The sequence below is a fragment of the Arvicola amphibius genome, chromosome 15, assembly GCF_903992535.2.
Source record: "Arvicola amphibius chromosome 15, mArvAmp1.2, whole genome shotgun sequence".
Lineage (NCBI taxonomy): Eukaryota > Metazoa > Chordata > Mammalia > Rodentia > Cricetidae > Arvicola > Arvicola amphibius.
This window is the reverse complement of record NC_052061.1, coordinates 47,466,561-47,479,792: the sequence shown is the minus strand read 5'-3', so window position 1 is coordinate 47,479,792 and position 13,232 is coordinate 47,466,561. Positions and strand designations below refer to the sequence as shown.

Below are 13,232 nucleotides of genomic sequence, written 5' to 3'. Positions count from 1 at the left end.
ACATGTGTGCCATGACAGTCCCTTGAGGACAGCCCGATGGGAACTGGGTCTCTCTCCTCACTCCGTCCCTGTCACTCCCTCTGCTTCCTGGCATTTGGTCTCATACACGCTAGTTTTACAGCCAGCTAGTGGATGGCATTACTTGGTAAAGTCTTAAAAGTTAAAAGGATGCAGGGACTCTGTCTGCTTAACCTCATCCCCAGTGGCAGTCTTGGGGAACCTGAGCAGGGATAGCTATCCTTTCCAAGGTGCAGGTGACTTCCATAAAGCGAGTCAGGTGGCCTAAGAAACCATGGGGTCCAGAAACCAGACTGCTGGCCTGTCCCAGTTTGACTGAATGCAGCACCTGTAGTCAACACTTGGCAATATTTCAGAAAAACCACATACTGTACTGGCAAGGCCACGTCCAGGCCGCTGTCTTACCACAAGGGGGGCAGTGGCCCAGCCCTCAGCACAGGTCAGTTCTCACACACACACAGAAGAGGTGTTGGTACCAAGACTGAAACTATCACAGATTCTATTGGGCATATTTTCTTTTTAGGAATGAAGGACAATTCTCCCCATTTTTGAGCCATTCTTTTGTCAATTCTACAAAATTGCATGTAACTTTATAAATATTTTTAAAAGATATAGTTTTGTAAATATTTAATATTCTGCTAATTTGATTTTGAATTGTAAATGTCAAGTATTGTTTTTGGGGTTTTTATGTTTTATTATACTTTGTTAAAAAGGAAAAATGTACATTTTTAGACTGTTTTTATGAGTAAATTTAATGTACGGAAAATAAAAATTTTAAAAAACTCAAGTGTTTGATGTTCCCAGATCTTTGTCAGAGGCAGAAGGACCCTCTCCCAGCTCAGTTCTTACTTTCTGCTCCTAGTACAGATGGGAGTGGTAAAGAAGTTCGAGTCGCACCGTCTTTTGGCAGTCACACCCTGAGACTGTGGTTTTCCAGGACAGCGACAGCACCGCCCAGACTGACTTGACCAGTATTTTGCATTGTGAGGGTTGCTGAGGCAGAGCTGCACCTAGAAGGCATCTGCCACCAAAACCTCAGATCCAGAGCTGTCCAGTTTCACTGGACAGTGTCTACAACCCGAGTGTAGCATCTTAGGCTGGTCAGGGGAGACTCTTGGACAGCTTTTCAGAGCCTCTGTCTGCTCTAAGCTGAAGTTGCTTACACTGGTTCCCAAGTGCCAGCAGCTGTCGCCCTGTGGTGTGTGTGCTCTGGTGGACAAGGCCATCATGTGAGTTCCCATAGCACTGACATCATCCTGACAGCTGGCAGATCAGTCAGCTATGCAGAGAGTTTAAAAGCAGAGCTAATGGCAAGGTGTTGACCAAGGACAGGAAAATGCCCTCCCCTTCAGCACACTGCAGGGCCCAGTTCCCACACTGACACCATGAGACAGACGGCTCTCAGACAGGTTCAGTTGTGCCTTTATTCACTTAGCGCATTGAAGTGTACAGGTGTCCTATAAATGAAGGCCGCCCCTCTGAGCAGCATTTTTAAAGCAGTATTACAGGAATCCTTATTGATCGCACCGTAGTTATAAAAACCAGGGACATAATGACGTACACAACCTACACAAGACAGGTAGTCAGAATATACATGATGTAAATAAAATAACATTGAAAGTTAGCAAGTGGACAGCTGCATGCAGGGAGCGGGGGAGGCTGACTGTAAGGAGCTAGGGTAGGAGGTGGCTATGTTGGCTTCCCTCCATGACAGCAGGCAGTTCTCACTGAGATTCTCAGATCACAACGTGAGTGACCAAGGGTGGTCTGAGTGTCACAGTGGACCACATGCAGGGAGCCGGAAGCAACGGTTTCCTTTAGTTGGAACTGGCCATGGGTATCTGTCAAGAGCACGTATCTCCTGCTGCTGTCACGGCTGACATCTGGTGAACTGACATGAAGTGGGAGAATCTCAACAGCTGTCTGAGAGAACTACCTTACAGAGACAGTTACACACTAACAAATCATAGCTGTAAGCCAAGGGCAGATGGAGTGCATTCGAACTTCAGAGTCCAGGCGGCTACCATTCGACAGCTGCATCCTAATGCCAACACTGCACACCTGCTTGCTCCCTTCCCTGAAGCAGGTATGGGCCAGACAAAACCAAACCAAAAGAAAAACACTTTGCAACCTCTTAGGAAGCTAGACAAGCGACCCCTTGTTCAAGGCTGGAGCTGGCCTCTGAGCAGTGCTTGAGTGTCTGTGGTAGCGTCTAGACAGCAGCGAGGAAGCTTCCCTGTACTGCTGAGGGTGAGCGTGATGGTGCAGCTGGGGGCCTCCGCTAGACAGCCTGGGCCAAGGGACTGCTTAGGCAGACTGCTGAGTGAAAGCCCTTTGAGAGAAGGCAGCTCCCAGAAGACTGCCCCTGATGCTGTTGTTCCATTTTAAATTCCTACTGAGGAGAAAAGTGTCAAAATAATTTGGTCTGTTTTATTGGCAACTTAGGATGCAAAGTATTTTATTTTTAAACTTCTAAAGTTTGAACACAAGAGAGCCTAGTTTAGGTGAGTTTCCAAGCTGAATGCGCTTGCATGGAGCTCAGTTTCTGGCTGACAAACGGTTCCTAACACCCTAGGTGGGCGCCTACGTTCTGATCTGTGAGTGGTGAGCGGACCAGCATCCGCTGGTAACGTCCCTTTTTTCCTTGGTAAGGGCTTAACAAACATTAGGCATAGTTCTGGTCTTACACAGCCAGTGCTGTTCCAAATGTCTCCTGGGAGGCATACACCATGTACAGAAAGCCGTCTTCATCTTTCTCGCTCTCATACACTTCAGAGATGGGCGTGGACACGCTCACCATGCTGTGCCCATTCACCAGGAGGAAGAAAGCTTGATTGGCATTGAGCTGTAAGCGCCTTCTGTGGAGATAAGACAGTGGAGAGACTCAATGAGGTCTCCAATCTGTGCAGAACTTGGGCCACTAAAAAAACAAACAAACAAACAAACAAACAAACAAACCACTGATCTGGCAAAACTAAGCAAGCCCACAGCCCTCTTCTTAGCATATTACAGAACTCAGCGGTGGTTGGAATCAGGGACTGGTTCTGTATCTGAGGCCAGTTTGAAACTGTCATCCAAATAGCCATCAGTATTCAAAATCTACAACCGGCCACAGACTATGTTACTGCAGCTCTGGCTACACATTCTCTAACGCCCACTGTTCAAGTGTTCCTGACTATTTACTGGGATGGGGGATCTCAGATGGGCCAGCAGCAATCCACCATGCCTAGCAATCTTTTCAAGAACCATTATCCAGTATGTGTGTCCAACCTATAGCCCTTAGATGTGATGCTGTCTATAAACAAGCTAGATCCCATTCACAGCTGCAGAGTGGACTTGCCTGCCTTACAAGGACATGCAAGAAGGAGGAGGCTGACACCAAGATGGGAAAAGGAGAAGTCTCACTCAAAGAAACAGACAGGAAGTGGCCAAATACCTAATTATCTTGATGAGCTCGCTCATGTTCACGTGATCGGGTACAAGGAACTTGGTTTTGTCCAGGACGGGCAGTTGCTTCTCACCCTTATATCGCTCTATTATCACCTGCAAAAGCCAGAGACATTTAGCTGCAGGCACAACGCTCCCCATGCTGCGGCCAGCATGTGCCCTGTAGAGTTAGGCCTAACCTAGTCTTCCCTGTGACACTCCTGTGACCAGCATTCATTCACAGCTCTGTGACACAGGACATGCCATGGCTGCCAGGCACCCTTTTATGTTGTTAAATTGTACTAGGATTAAAGGTGTGTGTCACCATACTCGGCTGTATTTTAAAAAATAAGTTTCACACTATAGCCCAGGATAGCCTTTAACACATGGCTATCTACCTGCATCACCCTCCTAAGTTCCTAAGTGCTAGGATCATAGCCATGAGCCTCATCATACCCAGCAATATATACAGTTTTATGGATCAGATGGTTATGAGCTGCCATGTGGGTATTAGGCATCAAACCCAGGTCCTCTGTGAGAACAAGTACTCTAAGCCACTGAGTCATCTATCCAAAAATATTAAACTATAAACACACACATATTTGTTTTTGTTTTTTTTTTCAAGATTAATTTATTATGTATACAGCATTCTGTTTGCATGTACACCTGCACACCAGAAGAGAGCACCAGATCTCATTACAGTTGATTGTGAGCCACCATGTGGGAATTGAACTCAGGACCTCTGGAAGAGTAGCCAGTGCCTTTAACCTCTGAGCCATCTCTCCAGCCCTGTTTTTGTTTTTCAAGACAGAGTTTTCTCTGTAGCTTTGGAGTCTGTCCTGGAACTTGCTCTGTAGACCAGGCTGGCCTCTAACTCACAGATCTGCCTGTCTCTGCCTCCCTAGTGTTGGGATTAAAGGCATGCGCCACCACGGCCTGTCCCTTCACCAAAAATATTTTTTTAAAAAAATGTTAAAAGCAGCCGGGTATGGTGATGCAGGAGGATCTGAGTTTGAGACCAGCCTGGTCTACAGAGTGAGTTCCAGGACAGACAGGGCTATTAACACTGAGAAACTCTTTCTTGAAAAACCAAATATGGCTGGGCAGTGGTGGCGCACGCTTTTAGCAGAGGCAGGTGAATCTGTCAGTTTGAGACCAGCCTGGTCTACAAGAGTGAGTTCCAGGAAAGGCTCCAAAGCTACAGAGAAACCCTGTCTCAAACAACAACAACAACAACAAAACAAACAAACAAAAAAACCCCAAATACATAATTTCATTAAAAATAATAATAAAAACCCTAAAAGCTATGTTTGGATATGTGGCACATGTGTAATCCCAGTATTTGGAGGCTGAGGCAGTGAACTGCCTTGAATTTAAGACTAATCTGGATTAAAATCCAAAACTAAAGAAAAAGCTGCTACAAGATCTGAGCATTGATGGGCCTAAGAAACAACAGTTTCCAAGTGCCATAGGCACTGACCCAGAGAACAGAAATCCCTGCCTGGTCATGGCCTGGCAGAGAGGAACACAACCACGTGCTTCTGGAGGGAAAGCACTTGTCTGCACATGCTCCCTGGATGTGACCTGAATGTGCTTCCTCGAGAGACTGTCTCAAGCTGCCATCCCCATCCCTGCGAGATTAAAAACTCCATCCTGTGGCTTGTTTAGAAGCATGGCATCCATGGGAAATGCCAGCTGTGGGGGCCACGTACCTGGGTTCATGAGGCAGACCCTCCGCTAGCGGGTTAGTGAAGGAACATAGAAGAAAGACCTTGGCACTCTTCTAGAAGGCCAGAAGCATGGGAACACTAGAGGGCTGTCCCTGACCCCTTTCCTTGCTCACTGTCCTGAGACTGGCTCTGAGCAGGTCCCAGCCCCTTGTTGGGAATCCCCATAGTGACACAAGCATCTCAACATGCCTGGCTCCCTCTCCAGTTCCTAACTTCTGCTTTTCCTTCACTCTCCAAATTTGGAAGATGTACAGGTCATGGTGGAAGACGTGGCTGGCTGGTCTGAAATAGGACTCTGCCCTCCTCAAGGTTTCTAGCCTGAAATGCCTGGGAGTCAGCCACTGTGGCCACCCTTTTCTCAGCTAGGCAGCACTGAGCCTGGCTCTCTTGCTTGCTTGGCGTCATGTGCAAACAGATGGGCAGCAGAGTCTCTGCAAAGGCTCTGGAGCTCTTGTGGGAAGGAGCTGCTAGCCTGCGCTCAAACCACAGCCCTGCAGGAAGTCGTGTGCAAATCCTGGCAGGCTTAGGGAGCTGGGCTTCCTGCAAGCAGGTCGGGCAGGCACTCCAAATGAAGGATGGGTTCAGTCCAGGAAAAGCCACTCCTCACGGGGCTCTGCCTAGGAAGCATACTCCCAGGAAGCTCCACCTCATGTAAGGACAGGCTGGGAAATGTCCAACCAGCACAGAACAACATGTCCCACCTCCACCTACCTGCAGCAACAGTCCCGTCCCCTCCCTTCCCAGAATGGGATGATGGGATTGGTGGGAAAGCTACACAGGGGCACACCTGCAGGACCTGGCGCTGGGGCTCCCTTCCAACACAGAGGCATACCTGCAGGACCTGGCGCTGGGGCTCCCTCCTAACACAGGCACACCTGCAGGACCTGGCGCTGGGGCTCCCTTCCAACACAGGGACAGCTGACATCCCGAGAGGCTAATTCCTCTTCTGTTGTGTCAGAGGCATGACACCAGAATTCCTCCCACAATGTGGGGACTAGCTATAGAACACTGAGCAACTCTGAACCCTGGTCTGTCCATGCCTGACTTCACAGCTCTATGTCTACAACCAGGGAACACAGCATGGGGGAGGGGTACTGATGGCTGTCTATCGGCAAAACACTCAGTTAAGGGGCCGAGAATCATGTCCCTTCATCTACAAAGCAGCCATACCACCCTGAGGACTACTGATTCCGACATACGCCATCCTTGTGTCCCTAGCAGTGGGGGCTGGAGTAGAGTTCAGTAGTCAATGCTCAGGCCCTTGGTTCAATCCTGGGATTGCAGAGGGGGAAAAAAAAGCTAAGTTCTAGCCCATCTGTCCTTTTTCCCTTTAACATGCACAAGAGCAACAAGTTCCGGTTAGGAAGAAATGCACATGGTTAGGTGGGCACACAGAGCCTGAGAGCCCAAGGGCTCCTGCGGGGGTGGGAGGGAGCTGTCTTGTGGGGCCAGGGTCCCCTCTTGCCCAGAAGTATAATCACAGCCTCTGTAGAACCTACCGGGATCTTGGTGGGGTGCTGCTCCCGGATGAGCCGAACATCTTCCACTCTTTGTTCTGCAAGAAAAGAAGAGACAAGGCTGAAGGGATGGCTCAGAGGTTAAGAGCACTGGCTGCTCTTCCAGAGGTCCTGAGTTCAATTCCCAGCGACCACATGGTGACTCACAACCATCTATAATATGAGATCTGGTGCCGTCTTCTGGTGTGCAAACATACATGCAGGCAGAACACTGTATATTTAATAAATAAATCTTATTTTAAAAAAAAAAAAAAAAAGAGGCACAGTGCTATCAGGGGCCCCAGTTCCTGCTGGTGACAGTCCTGACTGAGGCAAGGCAGAGCAGCAAGGACACCTTTCCCTGGACTTCAGGGATGGATTGCATCTCACCACCGAGCACTGAGGCAGTCAGTGGGCCCAACAGCAGCTCAACACAGCCCAGCGGGTAAAACCCTCATTTCACAGAGCTGCGAAGCCAGATGTATAGCCACACAAAGCAGGTTAACTGTGTAACCTGGGGGAGAAGGGGGTGTCTCCCAGTGTCTCCTCTGACAACGCCTATCATTCCTGTCAAGGTTTGTAAGTTTTCAGTCTAATGCAATTTTCACTCAGGACTTGTGGTTAAGGGAGGGAAGCCCCTTGGCACTATTCAGGATGTGTTTTAATTATTTTCTTGAAATGGTTTCTGTATCCCAGGCTGGCCTCAAACTGGAGACCCTCTTGCCCGAGTCTTCCCGGTGCTGAATTACAGCTGTGCACCTGGTCTACCATGTGAAACCCTCTCTCAACCACCACCTCCCCCAAATCAAAACCACATGAAGCCGCCTGCTGATGAAACACGTTTCTGAGAATATCTGTTTCATTGTTGGGTTCTGGAGCTAGGGTCTCCTGTACACAGCTTGGCCTCAAACTCGTCCGCAGTACTAAGGATGACCTTGACCTCCTCAGCCTCTCTACCTCACAAGGCTGGGAGGCAAACAGCCAGTCTTATCTTCATTTTCAACTTTGTACCAGGCTTTCTGTGCCCAGGACTCGGCCACACAGCTGGAGACACGTCACTCATGAAAGGAGGAGGTGGCGTTAAGCAAAACAAACCTAACAGAACTCTGATGCTTTGGGGAACACTCACGGTGAGTGCAAATAGCTTTGTGGAAATCTTGAGAGGGCTCCAGAACAAACGCTGCTGTCACCACACGGCGACAAACTGTGTCACTGCCAACTGCACTTGGGTCAAATTTTTTTGATTACCTTTAACAAAGATCATGGAAATAACTCCTGTGTTAAATGCAACCACATGGCTGCATTCCCATGTTCCCAGCCAATTCTTAACATCACCTTAAGCAGGGACTCGGAGACTAATGAGGAATATGGCTCCACAGACGAGGAAGAGTCCTAGCTGGTATTTCTACCAGTGGTTCGTTCCTCTTGCAGGAACATTCAGGCAAGTTCAGCTGCTACTCATAGTAAACTCAAGAGGTTGGGGATGTGCTTAATGACAGATTAATGCCTGGCACATGTCGGGCTCTGCTGAGCCAAGTCACCAGCACCTCTTCGCTTACCTCTGTGTCCTTCTCTACTCTGCCTTAGCTCTCTGCACATATTTCCCCGCCACCCCACAGATGGGATGGTACCATCTACACCCGGCTTCCTGCCTCTTTCCAGAAGAGCTCTCCAATGTATAGCTGCTGAATGCTCCGGGGTGTAGGGTAAGTCACTGAGATGAACTCAGCATACATTCCACACTTTGGGGCTGTAGAAAAGGCTTACTAGGAACACTGGCTCCTCTCAAAGAGGACCCAGGCTCAGTTTCCAGCACCCCCATGTGGCTTACAGCCACCTGTGACTCCCTTTTCTGGCTTCCACGGGCACCAGCAATGCACATGGTACACAGACATACATGTAGGCAAAAGAACCATACACATAAAATAAGAAAATCCTAACTCACAGGGTTCAAGCCCCAATTGGGCAATTTTTTAAAATATTTATTTATTATATATACAACATTCTGTCTGTGTGTATGCCTGCATGCCAGAAGAGGGCACCAGACCCCATTATAGATGGTTGTGAGCCACCATGCGGTTGCTGGGAATTGAACTCAGGACCTTTGGAAGGGCAGGCAATGCTCTTAACCTCTGAGCCATCTCTCCAGCCCTGGGCAATTCTTTTACAAAAACCAGGCGTGGTGGTTCACACCTTTAATCCCAGCATTGGGAGGAAGAGACTGGAAGATCTCTGTAAATTCAAGGCCAGCCCAGTCTATGTTTAAAATAACCAGCCAACCACTAGCAACAAAGAACCCTAAATTAGCTCGTGTTAAGATGGGAACATTCGGGGACTGGAGAGATTCCAAGTTCAATTCCCAGCAACCACATGGTGGCTCACAACATCTATAGTGGGATATGGTGCCCTCTGCTGTCGTGCAGGCAGACATGCAAGTAGAACACGCATGAAACATAAATTTTTTAAAAAGACGGGAACATTCAAGCAGAGTCAGATTTCTTCAAGGAGAAATAGCTATCATAGGTAAGTGGAGAAGGAAAAGGTCAAAGAGCTACACCATCAGAAACCACGATGTCATTCTGATTTGTCTCAAAATAAGGCCCCAAAGGGAAAGACAGGAATAGTTTTTGGGTTTTGTTTTGTTTTGAGACAGGGTTTCTCTGTGTAGCCTTGGCTGTCCTGGAACTCATTCTGTAGACCACGCTGGCTTGGAGCTCACAGAGATCTGCCTGCCTCTGTCTCCTGAGTACTGGGACTAAAGGCGTGCACCACCATGCCCACCTAATAGCTGTCTTTTTTTAAAGTAAACAAGGGACAAGACTGATGGCCCATAGGATGTGCTCAGTCTTTAGCTGGCTGCAGGGAAATGTACTGGGGCAAACCTGGAAGTGTGGGGAACTAAGGGCATGCTGGGGCCTCTATAAGCAGACAGCTGCTCAGAGGCCATCAGTGTGTACTGGAGGAGATGGGTTCTTTAACCATAAGGGAGTATTGAACATTCCTGTGTCCAGCTTTCTGGTGCTCAGGACCATCCTGAGGAAAACGAGTGGTATGTGGGAAACAGGTTTGTTATTAAATAGATGGATCACCCCCTGTGGGGTGGGTCGCCATAATCACTTTTGAGAAGAGTGCACCCTGAAACCACTCCACAAGTTTTCACTTGTTTTTCCCAGACAGGGTTTCTCTGTGTAGCATGACTTTCTCTGAGTTCAAGGCCAGCCTGGTCTACAAGAGCTAGTTCCAGGACAGGCTCCAAAGCTACAGAGAAATCCTGCCTCGAAAAAAACAAACAAACAAACAAACAAATAAATAAATAAAATAAATGAGTAAAATTGAAGTTGGTCTTCCTGTCTTTCCGGCCTCCAGAATGTCTTAGGCCCCTTCCAGCACTGGGGATGATGGCTACTTACTGGAAGTGCAAAAATTTATGACACAAAGCTAATGGGATTCTGCCACTAGGCGGATCCTGAGCTTCACTGGCCTAAGCCCCACCCAAGTTCTTTAGCTACAAAGGGTCTGTTTGGGGTGAGTTCTAAATCCACCCAGTTAGCAGCCCCTCAATGCAGACAGAGGAGACTCCAGAGCTCCACCAATCCAAATACCTTAAAATGGAGATGCAAGAGTGATCTTAGCCTCCACAAAAGAGCCGCTCCAAACAACATCTGTATGGCAAATCTCTAAACTCTGTGCCCACAGTCAGGACCACTAAAGTCAAAAGCAAGGAAAGCAGTAGCCATCAGACCCCTCGCTTTCTTCAGAACGGCTTGGGGTAGGGGAAATGAAGGCGAACTCGGGGGAAAACACCTAAAACGCGATCTAAGGTAAAGACAGAGCTTTGGAGAGTTTACCCCTCAGCCACACAGGGGATCTGGGTCCTGGCTAATACGCACGTCTCACTTTTCCCATCCCCCCACTTACTCCTCATCTTTCTTGACGACTGTTCCAGAATAAAGATCACTACAAGCAAATAAGCTAGCTGTCAAGTTTCCGTTATGAGACAAAGGCTTTTTCTCCTACCCAAACGTCCCCAGGCGACTGCTGGAGCGGAGCGGAGATGGCTGGGTACTGCCTCGGGGCTTGCGGGGCGTCCGGACCTGGGGCCCCACTGAGGACACAGCCGAGACCGCCGCGGCTACGGTCCCCTCTGCCACCCGGGTCGGGTTCCCAGTCCCGGCGGGGACGCCGAGACCACCGACGACTAAGGGGACAAGCGGGGCCCGGGCTACCCAGGAGACTGAGCCGGCAGGGCTCGCTAACCTGGGGGATGAAGAGGGAGACCCTACCGGCCCGTGCTGCATCCCGGCCCCTCATGACACCACCGGGACCCCGATTGCCGCCCTTCACGACAACACCGGGACCCCCCGATCGCCGCCCCTCACGACAACACCGGGACCCCGATCGCCGCCCCTCACAACACCGCCGGGACCCCGATCACCGCCCCTCACGACAACACCGGGACCCTGATCGCCGCCCCTCACGACAACACCGGGACCCCGATCGCCGCCCTTCAAGACAACATCGGGACCCCGATCGCCGCCCCTCACGACACCGCCCGGATCTCCCACCAAAGGGCCCCGCGCGCGGCACGCACCGAAGCTGCGGCGCTGCTTGAAGGTCTTCTCGGACGGCATGGCGCGGGGGTCCGGGATCGGAGGCTCAAGCTCCCGCGACGGCCACTTCCCTTGTGTCTCCTCAGCCCGCAGCTGAGTCAGGTGACCCGCGGCACGTCAGCCAGGGCGGGACCAAGGGCGGCCCCGACAACCGCCATGACTGGAGTGGCGGAATCCAGGGTGGTGTGCGCGTGCGTGCCGGCGGCCAAGGAACGGTCTGTCCTGCGCGTGCGCGGGCCGCGGGGTGGGGGAGAGGGGGAGTGCTGGGGAGCAGCCTGGCCGGGTGCCAAGACCTGCAGACCCCGGTCCGCCTCTGCCCATGCATGATCCAGTGGGTTTCCCAGTGTCTGCTCCCTTGGCTGATGTCATTTGACATCCCTAAATTCCCCCCCCAAAAAAAAAAAGCCTACTTGAGTACTTGAGGTCTTGCCTGATGAATAACCTTTGTTTATGAACCCCAAGATGCCTGGAGACTTCTCTTGAATCCGATCTTGTGGCGCCTTCTCCTGCGTGCCCTGTGAGGCCACTAACACAAGTATATACTCCTAGACTAATCTTGAAGGAAAGTAAGATCTCAGGAATTCCAGACTTGTCTGTCGGGGTAGGTTAAGGTCAGTTACGTGTTCCCTCAAAAAGTTGATGGCCCCCCACCTAGTGTTCGGTATGTCCATTTTCCCTTCCTATAAAAGCCCTTTTGTGTAGTGCTGAGTTCCTGAGCATGGAGTTTAGGGGGACATGGCTCCCCTAGACTTCCCAGGGTACCCATGTGTAACCCTCCTTTCCTTCCCACCACCTCTCGTCTCAAGCTCTGGTACGTGAGCCCTCAGAGTCCTGGAATACCAGCGTAAGCCTGATCCAGCCCTGACCCGCCTCAGGAAGTCCAGGAGGACGGTTCTGTCTGGAGGCCTTTATCTCAGCTGTCCCTTCACTGACAGATACTTTCACCTCAGCTGACCCCTGAGAGGCTTTTATCACAGGCCTGTCCCCACCTCCTGCTGTGGCAGAGCCTGGGCCAGCCCACTCCTCAGCCATGGCTGCCTAGGTCTAGCACAGGTTTCAGTCTGTCAGGCAGTGGCCCTCAGCCTGTCAGCCTCTGTCATAGCTTCAGGTCTGAGCCTCAAGCTCCCTGTGAGAGGCAACGCCACCTTCCCACTTGTTTGTAGGAGCAGGTGACGGGTATAGAGTGTTGTCAACCTTTGTGTCATGCCATGTCTGTGCCAGCCTGGTGGCCTTGCAGATCTACTACCTGGCACTGCACCGTCCCTAAACCCCGGACCTCTTCCTTTAACTTTGGAAACATCTTTCTTCACGTGCTGTTTGTCGGGGATTGCCTTGTACCTCAAAGTGAACAGGAAGCCTTCAAAGCATATTACTGAGGAAAATCACGGAGGGCCGGTCCTTCTTGTGTGTTTGCACTGTTGCTTGCTCGAGGGCGGTTGTTTCGTATGAAGATGCTGCCCTGAGACCCAAGAAGCCAGACTAAAATTCAAAATGGAAGCCAGGCCTGGTGGCACGAGGCATGTCATCCTAGTGCCCTGGCAACTGAAGCAGGAGTATTGAAAGTTCTAGGCCAAGTTGGGCACGGTGCAGAGACTTTTAGTCCCAGCACCCAGAAGAGAGGCAGTCTGATCTTTGTGAGTCTGAGGCAGCCTGTTCTGTTCTATGTAGCAAGTTCTTACGTAGTGAGAACCTGTCTCAAAAAAGGGGTGAGGTAGGATGGGACTGGTGGGTGACTCACTGGTTAGGAGCTCAGGCTGCTCTTGATGAGGACGGGGGTTTGCTTCCCAGCACCCATAGGGCAGCTGAACTGTAACTCCAGCTCCAGGGGATCTGACCCCCTATTCTGGCCTCCTCAGGTATTAGGACCCACATGGTACAAATGCATACATACAGGCAAACATTCATCCATATGAAATAAAAAATCTTCGTGTTTATTTGGGTTATTTTTGTTG

At 50.2% G+C, this 13,232-nt stretch overlaps 1 protein-coding gene across 1 annotated transcript; it reads right to left on the bottom strand.

The window, feature by feature from the left end:
• Window positions 1–1,422: 1,422 nt before the first annotated feature.
• On the bottom strand, window positions 1,423–11,402 carry Map1lc3b (microtubule associated protein 1 light chain 3 beta). The gene is made up of 4 exons (XM_038313040.1): window positions 11,262–11,402; window positions 6,674–6,729; window positions 3,455–3,561; window positions 1,423–2,876 (listed from the first exon to the last, which is right to left on the bottom strand). The coding sequence occupies exons 1-4, from the start codon at window positions 11,299–11,301 to the stop codon at window positions 2,702–2,704; spliced, it is 378 nt and encodes a 125-aa protein (XP_038168968.1). The 5' UTR covers window positions 11,302–11,402; the 3' UTR covers window positions 1,423–2,701.
• Between the last annotated feature and the right edge of the window lie 1,830 nt (window positions 11,403–13,232).